Consider the following 14,715-nt stretch of genomic DNA (forward strand, 5'->3'; position numbering starts at 1 on the left):
AACTCTAAAACTGAAGAAACTAATGACATGGAAGAGGTAGGGGAGGGAGGCTATCTTGTGAAGAGGTGGGTTTTAAGGCCAGACTTGAAAGAGATGAGTGCGGAGACCTGACGTAGCGAAAGAGGAAGTTCATTCCAAATACAAGGTCCAGAGACAGAGAAAGAACGGCGTCAAACAGTGGAGTGTTTGAATCTGGGTATGCGTAAACAGAGTGGATCTGAAGCCGATCGTAGAGAGCGAGATGGAGTATAGAGGTGAAGGCAGCCACAAAGACAGGAAGGGGCAGATTTGTGAATACATTTATAACATAGAGTGCTGATCTTATACTTTATTCTGTGTGAGACAGGGAGCCAATGGAGATGTTGCAAAATATGAGTGATGTGCTCAGATCTTTTCTTTCTGAGGACGAGTCGGGCAGCAGCACATGTAAATCCTCTGCATAAAAAAGCTTCGAAGGAAGTTTGTAGCAATTACCGTCTAATCACTTTACTTAGCTGTGTTGGTAAAGTCCTTGAGAGATGCATCCATAAGCGAGTTTACAAGTTGTTTTTTTTCATCAAATCATATTTTGTCTCCTTCCCAGTCAGGGTTTATTCCTGGTGATTCGACAGCAAATCAGTTGCTCTGTATCTATAATGACTTATGCTCATCTTTTGATAATGGAGTAACAGCCTAGGCTGTGCACTTTGATATATCTAAAGCTTTTGCATAATGGACTTCTTCTAAAGTTAAGAGCGAATGACATACGAGGCAAACTACTTGACTAGTTTTCCGATTACCTTTCTAACGGTATCCAAGCAGTTGTTATAAAGAGTGATAAGTCTGATTACAAAGGAATACCCGCAGGTGCTCCTCATGGATCTGTACTTGGTCCACTATTCCTTATCTATATCAATGATATTGTATACGACAACCATTCAAACATTAAGCTATCTGCAGATGATACAAGTATGTCCTTAGCACTAAACAACCCAAATTCCGTGCACAAACACTCAATTCTGACTTAGAAAAGATAGATTCTTGGGCTGAGCGATGTAACGTCAAATTTAATGAAGGGAAAACAGAGTTATTAGATTTTTCTCGAAACACTGACACAATTTTACCTCTTATTTTTTTTATTTTCAGAAGTATAATCAATGCTGTAACTATGTTGGTTTCTTGTCTCAAGACGTATAAGTACAAGTTAAACAGGAGAGCATTAGAAATTATGTACAAATCATTCATACTATCACATTTTGACTATGCCGATATTGTTTGGGATAATTGCACAGATGCACAATCAGACTCTCTCAGTCTCTGGAAAATTTACAGCTTGAAGCATTACTAAGAAGCATAATTGGTGTTGTTCGTGGGACAAGTCACCAAAAAATATACCAAGAATCAGGGTTCTGTACACTTAAGGAAAGAAGGAACAGACACAAACTTGTGCATTATTTCAAGATGGTTAAATGTCTATGCCCTAACTACCTAAAAGATCTTGTTCCTGGTCTCGTTTCAAACAGTAATCCTTACCATAGACGCAGGTCACTGGAACGCACCGTACCAAGATTTCACACCGAACTCAATCGGAAATCATTTATACCATCCACTACTTATCTCTGGAATTCTCTACCTGATTATGTCAAAATTAGCAATCCCTTAAGCCAGCTTAAACATTACCTGTGTGCTCACGATGCTGTAGTGCCTAGCTATTATTACTTTGGTAAACGGAAGGAACAAATCATTCACTCTCAACTTCGTCTAGGGATTATTGATTTACGAGAAGATATGTTCATTTAATAAACGACCCACTTTGTGCTTGTGGCACTGAAAGCGAAACTGCTGAACATTATTTATTATTTTGTCACAAGACTTTCATATGGCTCGGGCAAACACAATATTAACTTTACCTCCAAACTACATCCACTTAAAAACTCTGTTGTATGGAGATCCTGATCTCTAACATCATACAAATATATTCATATTTCAAACTGTTCACCATTTTATCTCCGATTCAAATAAACTTTAACTTAGAAAGTATTGTGAAGAACGGGTACAACACGATTCTATTTGTTAAATATGTGCTGGATGTCCTAATCATGTCATATACTTGACTGGCCAAATTCAAAGTTGAATGGATTGGCCAATGATCTGTCAGAATCTCTCCTCTCTCCTCTCATCCCCCTCCCTACCTTACCAACCATTCTTCTAAATTTCCTTTTTTCCCCCTCTGTGTTCCTCTTCTATCAGGCCGATTCCTCTGGTGACTATGAATTTAATCTCATGTAATTTTGATATTCGCATTATTTTACTATTATGTATTTATTTGTTTTATTTCAGTTTTTTATTACTTACTGTTTATGAATGTTATTTGATACAATTGATAATATGGTCCATCAGCCGTCATGTTAAAACTGAAGTGCAACGTTGTGAGCACAGTATAAGCTTTAAGTTTGTTGATGCTCTTTTGTCTTTGTTTGCATTGTAATCATGTGTACTGCTGAACAATTAAAGATTATTTAAACCAAAGCGAAACAAATCGTTAGTCATGAACAGCCAGTGAAGAAAATAACGCCGACAATTGGCAGTTACTAAGTAAATGCTGAAATATCGCCATTCCGCTGAATAGTGGCTAATCCACTGTGTCGTCGACCAGTAACAATTGGCGGTTCTGTGACCCGCTGATTTGTCACCGGGTCGGCGACAATCTTGCACAGGTCTGTCAACCGCTGATTTGCAGCCGGCAACAATTCAACGGAGGCGACAATTCAGCGGTTAACAGCACACCTAACCCAACCCTCACCCTAACCTACTTCTGAGAAGAACTGGCCATCGGAGCAGCCTGTGGGGACGGGGAGCCCAGTTCACAGATGCAAGCCCCACAGCGTGCACACCTGTGAAGGTAGAATTGACACACCTGTTAGCACTGCCATAGTGTGCAGCCTCTCTCTCTCTCTCTCTCTCTCTCTCTGTGTGTGTGTGTGTGTGTGTGTGTGTGTGTGTGTGTGTGTGTGTGTGTGTGTTAAAGTGTATTTTCTTTCACTCTGTTCTGGGCGGGATTGTGGAAAAGGGTGGGGTAAGTTTTAGTGTAGTGTTTTAATGTGTTTTCATTGTGTTTTGATTTATTTAATTTTGTTCACAATTTGTTTGTCCTTTTTCCATCTTTAGAGTGGGGGCTAGATGGAAAAAAAGTATGTTCCTGCTTATCTTTTACCCTCGTTGATAAAGAGTTTGTCTTGTCTTGTCTCTAAATGATGAAATTATAGGCAAATAGCATTTTACAGCTGTACTGCCATGAGGGATAAATCAACAAATGCGAGTGACGAAAAACTCTCTCTCTCTGATTTTTCCTAATATACTTCTCAAAGGATGAGTGTAAATTCCGACTTCTTCTTCATACATATGAACCATGTTTTTCTCTTTTTTTCCTTCTTTTCTTGTACCCCCACTTAGACAAAGGCAGCATGTAAAAAAAAAAAAAGCTTATGTTTAACCCCAGTCCCCTTCTACCATTCCTCACACATGTAAAATGAGTTCACAGGCATGAGGTGGTGTTGTAGAAGTAGGAAATTAAGATATAAGATTATCCTTATTATTGTTGTTGTTATTATCATCATCCAATTTTTATAGCGCCTTTCCATGTAAACATGCACTGTAGAATGTAAATCTGGCAAATGAAATATGTATCTAAACACTGAAACACCGAGAAAAACAGAAACAAGTACCAGACGTACACATCAGAAGAGATTCAGTTTAAAAAGGTGCATCTCCAGGTTCTTTTTAAAGGTAAAGAAACACCGAGTTTTTCACAGCGACATAGATTGGGAGTAAGGCCAAAGTCAGAAAAAGATTTTTTATCAAATGTCTCGAGGGAGAACTGAAGAAATGTCAGCAGACATAAGAGCGTAGTGTTCTAGAAGGATGGTAAAGATGGAGAAGATCTCAAAGATATGGCGGCGCATTGTTATGATAGAGACTGAAAGCAGAGACAAGCAATTTTGTATTGCATTCGCAGGAAGCCAGTGAAATGTTCTGAGCAGTAATGTTGCACTCATGGCTGGGCTTACAGAGCACGAGCCAGGCTCTATCATTCTGAATTCGTTGATTTATCAATCTTAATCTATTATCAGTCAGACCAGCTAAGAGAGAGTTTTACAGTTGTCTGGATAGAATGAAAGGCACAGCAAGTTTGTTGACAGCAGCAGTGGAAAGGAAAGAGCGAATTTCGCCCAATCCATGCAACTGACAGAACAGAGCGCGGCATAAGTATTTGGTGTGTGCATCCGTTTAGAGTGTTTCATTTAAGTAGATGCCAAGGTTTCTAACGGGCTCAGGCTGGGAGAATGGTTGTTACAGCCAGAGATTGAAACATGGGTAGAGGTGAGCTGGTTAATCTTTGAGTTTGTACTTTTGGCAATTACCACGGATTTATCCTCATTCTTCCTCAAACGAAATGAAATGAAATTGTGGTGCTTAGAGCCTCGCCGACCACTAAGGCCATCTCAAGGCTATCGCCCTCAAGCGAAGCCTAAGCCCCAAATACCAGGCGAATACTGCAAAATGAAGTGAAAGCATGACCTGTTTCACACATGTACTATGACTCTATCTGAACATATTTTGGCACATCAACATCTTGACACTTTCCTCCTTTGGCTATATATAGCTATGAAATTAGGTCACCCTGCACCCTTCACGCACCAGCCGCGTCACTGTAACTGCATATCTAAATGTTGTCTCCTTTGAGCATCACTTTTGATTTTCAAACAATCATTGTGTTGTTGAATTATGTATATCATTTCGTTCAGACACTTTGCTCAATGGAATTAAAATTAAACATGTTATTGGGTCACTGTGAAACCAGATGACCTTGACCGGTAAACCTGTAACTTTGAAGACAAATATAAAATTTGTAGTGAGAGACAACTGAATGAAAATATGATGTGTTGCACACGTCTACTGTGATGCTTTCTGAATATTTTGAGGCACATTGTCCTATTAGCACTTTCTTCAATTGGCTAAATTGTCATGAAATTAGGTCACTGCACGCGCCCTCACTGCATTACGTTGACTGCGGTTTTAAACAGTGTGTTCGTTTATCGCACTTCTTGTGACCATTCACGCAAATACTGTGCTGTAATAGATCTGTATAATCTATGTTCATAAACACTCTGATAACCTGGAATCTAACTGAATTTGTGTCATTGAAGGTCTGTCAGCCGCACATTAGGAGATAAATCAAATCTTTAATAAGGTCGCAGCAAGATGTGATGGCCTTCACCAGCAAATCCATAACAATGCCTGAAAGATACCTCTGTCTGAACAAGATATGTTTGACTAGGTCATAGTAATTGGGTATAATCATGTCACTGTTGCTACCGAAACGATATCTTATAATGTTGGAAATATAGGAAGACAGTTCTCCTCATGGTAATTCATATTTGCTATGATACTAAAAAGCATAGAAATGAATGTTTAACCCACAGTCATAAGAACTTTAAAAACATGTAAATCAGCTTTTACTCATCAGCCAATGCCCTCTTTTTTTCTTCACAATAGTGCTATCGTAGCTGATTTTGACTGAAAACGACTGACCCAACAAAATACTTACATTATCCGGTATTTGACTGGCTGGCACAATCTCATAAGAAAAAGTTACAAAAGTGACCAGTCCATTCCAATCACAGCACCAAAACCTGCTGCTGCCTGCTTGCATCTACCACAAAGACACCAGGCCATATCACATAAATTGTAAAGATCTGTAGCAGGGACTTATGGCTTTGAATATGTGGTAAGTTGGGGTGGTAGGGCGTTGATTTATTCATCACTCTCACGAGACATCAAAGGGCAGTAGAAAAGGAGTGGACGAGGAGAGTTTGGCGGTTGGGGTGGGGGGCGGTTTCATGAGATGAAAATCCCACTTGCATGTCATTGGATGTGAGGTTACAAGAGTCACAAAGTGCATAATGTGCTGTGCATTCTATAAAGCCAAATAAACAATTTTGACAGTTTCAGCTTGACTGAAAAACTGGTACATCAAGCTGTTATCATAAAGTTATTGAAAAACCCATCTTGATCAGTTGGGTTGTCTCTTTCCAACTGGACAATGTCTTGTCTTGGTGACAGTCCCTGCCATTTGTACACAAAAATGTGCAGTACAAATTGGTCTTGTAGCATTTCCGCCTTTCTGTGTACACCACTGCACTGGTACTGTGATACGTGAATCAGTCCATATAACGTTTCTTGAGCTTGAGATAGAATGGTCCACAAAAGTCGCCAATCTTTCCATCTCCTTTTTGCAATCCCCACCGTTCTGTCTCCAGATGTAAGCACTCTCTCTGGTAAAGTGTTCTCTTTGCGTGCCGTTAAAGAGCTGCTGATGTGGTTGCAGTATTTTCCAAAGTTTTCTTTTCTTTGGCGAGGAGAGGCTGTCTGACCTAGATAACGTCAACCAAACAGCAAGACAACAAAATGCTCAACGATGTACATCAGGGACTTAGAGAGTCTGGTTATCCATCATTATCAGGAAAACATCAGTAGTTTGCTTACAAATAGTCCATGTGTTCTATGCTTTTCTTTTGCTTCTACTAACAAGCAAAGTCATGGTTCACGCGTGATTCTTGCTGAACAGCAACAATCAAAAGTGAGAGAGGGGAGGGAGGGGGAGTTGACAGTACTGATATGTAAACCATGTTACGACACAACTTGACAAGAACATGCGATCATACATTTTTTTTAATCCTTCAAAGCATCATTCATTCATTGGAGCAGCAGATGGTTGTTTATAATAATAATAATAATGGTATTTATATAGCGCTGAATCTTGTGCAGAGACAAATCAAAGCGCTTTCGCACCAGTGAATCACACGCATGCACAACTCTAAAACTAGAAACTAAAGACAAGGAAAAGGCAGGCAAGGGAGGCTGTTTTGGGAAGAGGTGGGTTTAAAGGCCAGACTTGAAAGAGCTGAGTGTGGGGACTTGACGAAGCGAAAGAGGAAGTTCATTCCAATTGCAAGGTCCAGAGTCCAGAACGGCGGCCAACAGTCGAGTGTTTGAATCTGGGTATGCGTAAACAGAGTGGATCCGAAGCCGATCGTAGTGAGCGAGATGGAGTGTAGAGGTGAAGGCAGCCGCAGAGATAGGAAGGGACAGTTTTGTGAATACATCTATAACATAGATTGCTGATCTTGTACTTTATTCGGTGTGAGACAGGGAGCCAGTGGAGATGTTGCAAAAGAGGAGTGATGTGCTCAGATCTTTTCTTTCTGAGGACGAGTCGGGCAGCAGAGTTTTGTATGCGCTGAAGGGACTGAATGGATGAAGCAGGCAAACCAGACAATAGAGAGTTACAGTAGTCAAGGCGAGAGAGAATGAGAGAAACGACAAGCTAGATGTTGCGTCAGTGGACAGGTATTTCCGGACGGCACTGATGCGCCGCAGTCGACAGTAGCAGGACTGACATGTCTGACTGATAAATTTTTGCATGGACAGTGTATTGTCAAGGACAACACCGAGGTTCCTGACTGACCTGGAAAGAGGTATGGATGTACTGCCAAGTTTGATTGTGTCAACTGTGATGGAAGACAGTTTTTGTTTAGTTCGTATGATCATTGCTTCAGTTTTGTCCGCGTTCAATTGTAACTTATTTCGAGTCATCCAGTTTTGAATGTCCAGGAAGCAGTTGGATGTTTCTTGCAAGAGCGACAACCATTTTTCAGGGGTATCACTCTTCTGGAGTTGAGTGTCATCAGCATAAGAATGATGACTGATATTATGGCGGTTGATAATTTCAGCGAGAGGAGCACTGTACAGTGTGAAGAGCACTGGGCCTAAAACAGATCCCTGTGGGACTCCATGTTCGATTTTAACGGGTTCAGATTGGAAATGATCAACAATGACAGACTGGAATCGATCAGTGAGATAAGATTTGAACCAGTTTAGAATAGTGCCGTTGATACCAAAATGTAAAATGAAGACGGGAAAGACGGATTGAATGGTCTATCGTGTCAAAGGCGGCTGACAAGTCGAGAAGAGTGAGAAGGGAATTTTTTCCCGAGTCGGACGCTATCAGTAGATTGTTCAGAATGTGGAGGAGAGTGGTTTCGGTGCTGTGGTCAGCGCGATAGGCAGACTGAAATGGATGGATGAGACTGTTGAAACAAAGGTGGTTGTTGAGCTGCTTGAGGACAGCTTTTTCAAAGAGTTTGGACATGAATGGAAGATAAGAAACTGGTCGATAGTTTTTTTCAAAATGTTTGCGTCAAGGTTGGGTTTCTTCAGTAGAGGCCGGACGATTGCAGTTTTGAAAGTGGATGGAAACGTTCCAGTGAGAAGGGATGAGTTGACAATATTGGTGATTGTGGGGAGAAGCTGTGAGACACACTGGGAAAAGACCAAGGCTGGTATAGGATCGAGCTCACAGGATTTTGTCATTTCTTTCAGGATTTCATGAACTTCTGTTTCAGTCAATGGATTAAAGGAATGGAGAGGAGTGCCGTTGAATTGAGGATCAGGATGAGTAGGTTGGAAAGACATCTGGTCTAAGATGGTACGAATATTCTGGACTTTGTCAAAAAAGAAAAAGGAGAAGACATTGGGGAGTTCAGATAAAGTGTAGGCAGAAGGAAGAGGAGTCTTTTTTTGCAGTACCGAGAAGATTTGACATGATAGAGTAAAGAGATTTGGTGGATGTGGCATCGAGAACTTGAGAAGAAAAAAAGTTTGTCTTCGCTGATGAGATCATATATTTGACTTTATTTATTTGTTTGTTTTCGGAAGATTTGATTGTGGACTTTCAGTTTTGTTGATCGCCATCGCCGTTCCAATTGGCGACGTTTGCATTTTGCAAGTCGAATGTCTTGTGTGTACCACGGGGCGGAAGGTCTATCAGGGAGCATGCGGGTAGTGGGGGGTGCATGTTCATCCAGCAGTTGAGAGAGGACAGTGTTGTGATGTGTAGAGACATTGGTGCGGGAAGAAATTTTGGAAAGGCGTTCAGCAGCTTGAGAAGGTTTAGAAATATTAAGCAAGAATATGACAGCAGAATGGTCGGAAGAGAGTTCGTCAGTTACAGTCACTGACGTAATCATGGCATCAGATTCACGTGTGATGAGCCAGTCCAACGTATGGCCAGATCTGTGTGTTGGTTCTGTAACGAGCTGAGAGAGAGAATGATTGGACAGATATAGACATAGGCGTTTGACATCAGAGGAAGTTTGGTTGTCGAAATGAAAATCGAAGGAGGATGATAAGTTTGCCAGAACGAAGGTTGTAGTAATCAAGTAATGTTCGGAACTCACCGTGAAACTGAGAAGACGTTAGGTTGTTTTTACGACTAAGAGGAGGACGATAGAGACAACAGAAGATGATTGAGTGACCGGGAACACTGAGAGTGACTTCTAGCATTTCGAAGGTATCATGTGGAAAGGCGTGGTTATGGGAAAAGGAGAGGGAAGACTCCAAGATGTTTCTGTAGACGGTGGCGATGCCACTTCCACGAGACAATCGAGGAAGTGACATAGTTTTGTATCCAGGGGGGGTCAGTTGTTTAAGTTTGGGTTCGTGACCTTGTGACTTTAACCAGGTTTCGGTAAGAAATACGATATCAAAGTTATTTTCAAAAATAAAATCAGAAATATAGTCAGTCTTTTGATCAGGCCAGACAGATTGAGCATTGAACAGACAGGCATGGAAGATATCAGAGATAAGGAGAGAGGAAGCAGGTGAGTCTTGAAATAATAAATAATTTCATGGTTTACAAATGATTGAAAACATAACGTGGATGTCACTGGTTCAGACTACTGTGAAAATCGTTCACTGATCATACAAATAAAACACAAACGACAGTCGGTTCAAAATAAGCAAATCAGCTTCACGCTCACTGGATCTAGCGGAACGACTCTGATAATACAAACGTAATTAAAGAATATACCATCAATCAAGTTTCTTAATATTACCAACAGTGTGTTGTAATGTGAAAACAAATGCTTTCGGGGTAATGAAAAGTATATTTTTTCTTCTTCTTTTTTTTTAAGATAGACTTCTCATCGAATAATCTCTCCGCGTGCAGGCAGCCATTGTTTATCACGACCGGTGCTTCACTTTAATTTGGACCCCATTAGGAAACTCCCATTTCGGGTATTTTACATGAATTATATGCATGAGTATACCCCAATGCTTCTTAATCTTTATAGTAGATTATATCTCTTTGTCATCTGTTCTGAAATGAAAATAAGAGTTGAAACTGCGCATAAATTGCTGTCTTTCATGAACAGCAGCTTTTTTCTAATCAAACTTACATTTGGTATTGTAAATAAAACACCGGTGCTGTGAATCGATGTTCACTGCATCAAAAAGACAAAAGGTAGTGAAGTTCTACATCTCTGATTTGACGAGCACTTTTAAAAACTTTTTTTTTTCTACAAACAAACCATAGTTACTTTATCCGTCCTTGTTTTATTCTCTTCATGGAAGCAGAAAAAGTGGAACACCGCCAAAAATGATAGCATGGTGGTGTGGTATACCAGTATAATGAGTATTGTCCGAACTGAAAAAAATCGGCAAGTGACAAATTTTTTTTTTTTTTTTTTTTTTTTTTTTCCCCCGCTGCCGCCCCATCATCTGCGCCGTTTCAGTGGCATTACTCCCACGCCGCTCATTTAGATTCCCCCATACACGGCCACACCCGGGTTCGTCCGTCGCAGTCCCAGCGTCGGCAGTCCACAGGGAACCATCGATGTTAGGTCGCCTGGAGGCCACACACCAGAGGAGACCCTGCACTGCTGCTGAGTCACTTCGGTGGTGTTCAGTGGTGCCTGTTCTGTTTTAACGTACTTAGGACACCACCTACTAAGCCCCCTACTAACGACAATAATGGCTTAGTCGCGGAGCCAGACTGAGTGAGCGTCTCTCCCAGAGTGGAGACCGCCACCACGTCCCTCAAACAACAGTCCCCCCATGAACCTGCCGACACTGACGACATTGACAGGACTCACCCCAAGCACGGAAGTGGAGGGGCATCGAAACTGAGGTCACCATGAGAGCAGGGCATGAAGGGTCACAGACTTTGAGACTATTTTGTTTATATTGATGACGATGAAGGAGAAGGAGGATGACGATGATGATGACGATGTTGCTATGGAGGTCCATTTTGGTTTGGGACTGCGTGACAAGGCTGTACTCTACGCTTCCTGTCATAATGATATCCCGGCGTTAACCAGGCCCGAGAGATACAGACACTTGCAGTGTTGGTCAGGTAATTAGAGCAACACACCCAAAGACGCATCCTTGAAGTGGATGACACTCGACTGTGTGGTCCCAGTCTCCCCATTTAAGCCCACAGCACACTCAACTCTGGGTAGGAGCCGGCCACGGGCCGAAAAACCCACCTCCGCTGGGATTCGAACCCGCGTCCTCCCAGCCGTCAGTCCGCGACGCTAACCACTTCGCCACGGCGGCTGGTAAGTGACAAATTTTTAATCGATCATTGTCTCTCTCACGGATGACTCTGAAGATCTTATATCTGATATGAATACTTATATGGCGCCTATACTCGATCAGGGACAAGCTCTAAGCACTTTACAATCTCGGGGTCATTTGCACAACAGGTTGGCTACCTGGATAGAGCAGACTGATGGCTGCCACTGGGTGCTCACCATTCGTTTCCTGTGTCATTCAATCAGATTTCAGGCAAGTACACATACACACTCGGACAGACATGTAACATTTCACGTGTATGACCGTTTTGTCTCTGTCGCTCAAAAAACTCAGAATGATTATATGTGTCTACACGCAGATGCTCTATCTTTCACTCAAAAGTACAGAGAAATATTGCTTACATCCCCCGCCATTGGCAAAAAAAAAAAAAAAGCAGAAACACGCAACTTTGTATTTAATTATTCTCCCCTGGGGGGTGGGGGTGGGGGGGGGGGCAGAATATGGAGGTGAGAAGAAATGTGGTCAGAACGTAGGACTCTGAGAATCAGACGGACAGACAGCATTGTTTAGAAATGTTTTCTTTTTTAATTTCGCTGAATGGTGACATCCTGTAAGAAGAAAATTACAGTTTGATTCGTGAAAACACAAAAGCAGAATTAAGAGGTTTTGTAGTTTCAACAGAAAGTAGTTAATCCGTTGAAGTTCAAAATGACTGTCCTTGCTGATTTAGAGAATTGAATTGTGGCATCATCAACTACAACAGGGTCAAGGAAAGTGACAGATCAGGGCATTCTTAAAGATGAAACAAGCATGGCTTCAGTTTTTTCATCATTTATATCGAACTTGTTGAATGTCACCCAGGATTTAACATCAAGAATGCACCCTTCGATTTACTGAATTAGACAGTCTGTTTGGCTAGGTTCTACAGTCTTATGTAGTTGAGCAACATCAGCAAAAGAGTGGTGAAGAACAAATTGACCAGAAATTACAACAGGAAGAGGAGTATTTGTATTTGTATTTGTATTCCTTTTTATCACAACAGATTTCTCTGTGTGAAATTCGGGCTGCTCTCCCCAGGGAGAGCGCGTCGCTACACTACAGCGCCACCCATTTTTTTGTATTTTTCCTGCGTGCAGTTTTATTTGTTTTTCCTGTCGAAGTGGATTTTTCTACAGAATTTTGCCAGGAACAACCCTTTTGTTGCCGTGGGTTCTTTTACGTGCGCTAAGCGCATGCTGCACACGGGACCTCGGTTTATCGTCTCATCCGAATGAGTAGTCTTCAGGACGAACAGAACGGGGCCTAGGACATAGCCTTGTGGTACACCGTAGAAGATCATGGTTGAATCAGACCGAAAGTTGTTCACAGAGGAAATCTGGAAGCAATAGGACAGATATGATGAAAAGCAATGCAGACGCGTTTAACGAATCCCAAAATACATGTTCAAGCTTGGAAAGGAGTATACTTTGGTCAGCTGTGTCGAAAGCAGGCAACAGATCAAGCACAGTCAAACAGACAGTTTGCGTTCATCAACAGAGAGAAAAAAGGTCGCTTACCACTTTTAACTAAAATGCGTCAGTCTGTGTGTAGATCAATATGCTGACTGGAATGAAGAGAAGAGACAGTTTGATGCTAAATGGTCTGAAAGCTGGGAGAGAACAGTTAGTTGTTGTTTTTCAGTGATGATAATTTTGGACACAAAGTACAGTTAGAGACAGGGCCAGAACGTCTGAGGTCGTAATCCAGGGTTGTTTCTTTAGCAGGCCAGGGACTCAACGAGCGCAATTTTGTGTACATCGGGAAAGACATCAGAAATTAAATAATCATTAATAATGTTTGTTAGTGAAGGAATTACAACATCCAAGCTAATGGTGTGGAAATTATTCACTTCAGTCATCAAAACTTACAATCCTAGTAATCCGTAAACCTGCAGAAAAACATCAATAAATTGATAAAGTCTTTTAATTCACAAAAATGAATTTTATGACCACAACTATGGGACAAAAACATCAGAATCTACTAAATAACTTTCCAGTTATTGCTTGGGGAACAATATTATTGAAATGGTATACTCACATATGCTCTAAGGTGTATTCTTAAATAATTACACAGGGGTTAATCATATAGATCAGCTTAGTAATTCCATATCAGAAAGAGTTTTTCAGTTATCTGAAATAAGATATTTCCTCCTTTTTTCGTGCACTGAAACAGTTCGTTCATGCACGTATACAATCTTTTTTAGACTAAGCATCAACACTCTGGGACAGCGCAAGTGAGAACACATTAAAAACACTGGTTCGGACCTGTCATCGTGCCTTAAAACTTATAATTCTGAAACCAAGCTCATTAACAACCAAAGATGATAAATCGCTTGACATCTTATCCTTGAAATATAAACTGAAATACAATAAAGGTATACTTATGCATAAGGTAAAATCAAGAATGGTAACAGCTGGTATAAAAAAATTTAAAAAAAGAAGAAGAAGAAGAAGAAGTTCCCATTAAACAGCAGAAGTACATGTTCATAAACTTAAAACAGCAAACTACGATTTTGTAAACATGTCTCCGCTTACTTCTAGTGGGTCATTATGGAACCACAGACATCGAAGCAAGTAACAAACCTTTTTTTTTTTCATAAAGTGACAAAATGACCATTAATCACCCTATTTATTTATTTTGTGTTCAAAAATAATGGCGTGCAAAATCCGTGAGGATAACAATATAAAAGGGATTAGGATTGCAGAGACAGAATGTAAAATAAGCAAGTTTGCTGACGACACTTCTTTCGTTCTAGAAGGTGACAAAAAAATCTGATGAAGAACTCTTCAAAGTACTTGGGGAATTTGAAGCAGTCTCAGAATTGAAATTAAGTTCTAAAAAATAAAAAATAATAAAAAAAATAAAAAAACATGTAATGCATGGCTGTGAAGTAAATGTAATAGTAATACTACTGAATTTGAAAATGAACTGGAATCCACCACAGTTTATAATCCTTGGGCTGTGGTTCACTAATGACCTACGTAAACTGGCAAAATTAGATATAACAGACAAGTTCAATGAGACAAAAAAGCTATTAAATATATGGATGAAAAGATCTGTTACACCACTAGGAAAAGTAGCTATTCTTAAGTCACTTATATTACCTAAGTTAATTTACTTTTTGATTATGCTTCCAAACCCACTGGACAACCGAAAAAAAGTGTTTTGATTTTGTATCGGACAAAAAAAGATTAAAAAAAAGAAAAAAAAGATCAGTAGCAGTATATAGTATTCAAAACGGAGGTATATGTATTCCACACA

At 40.5% G+C, this 14,715-nt stretch overlaps 1 protein-coding gene across 1 annotated transcript in view; it reads right to left on the minus strand.

The window, feature by feature from the left end:
* Positions 1-14,715, minus strand: part of LOC143296924 (uncharacterized) — a 127,421-nt gene that overhangs the window by 38,517 nt on the left and 74,189 nt on the right. Inside the window, exon 6 of the mRNA XM_076608947.1 lies at positions 2,793-2,873. Coding sequence (XP_076465062.1) covers positions 2,793-2,873 — 81 coding nt within the window. The remainder of the gene's footprint in view (positions 1-2,792; positions 2,874-14,715) is intronic.

This window comes from Babylonia areolata, chromosome 22 (assembly GCF_041734735.1).
Source record: "Babylonia areolata isolate BAREFJ2019XMU chromosome 22, ASM4173473v1, whole genome shotgun sequence".
Taxonomy (NCBI): Eukaryota; Metazoa; Mollusca; class Gastropoda; order Neogastropoda; family Buccinidae; genus Babylonia; species Babylonia areolata.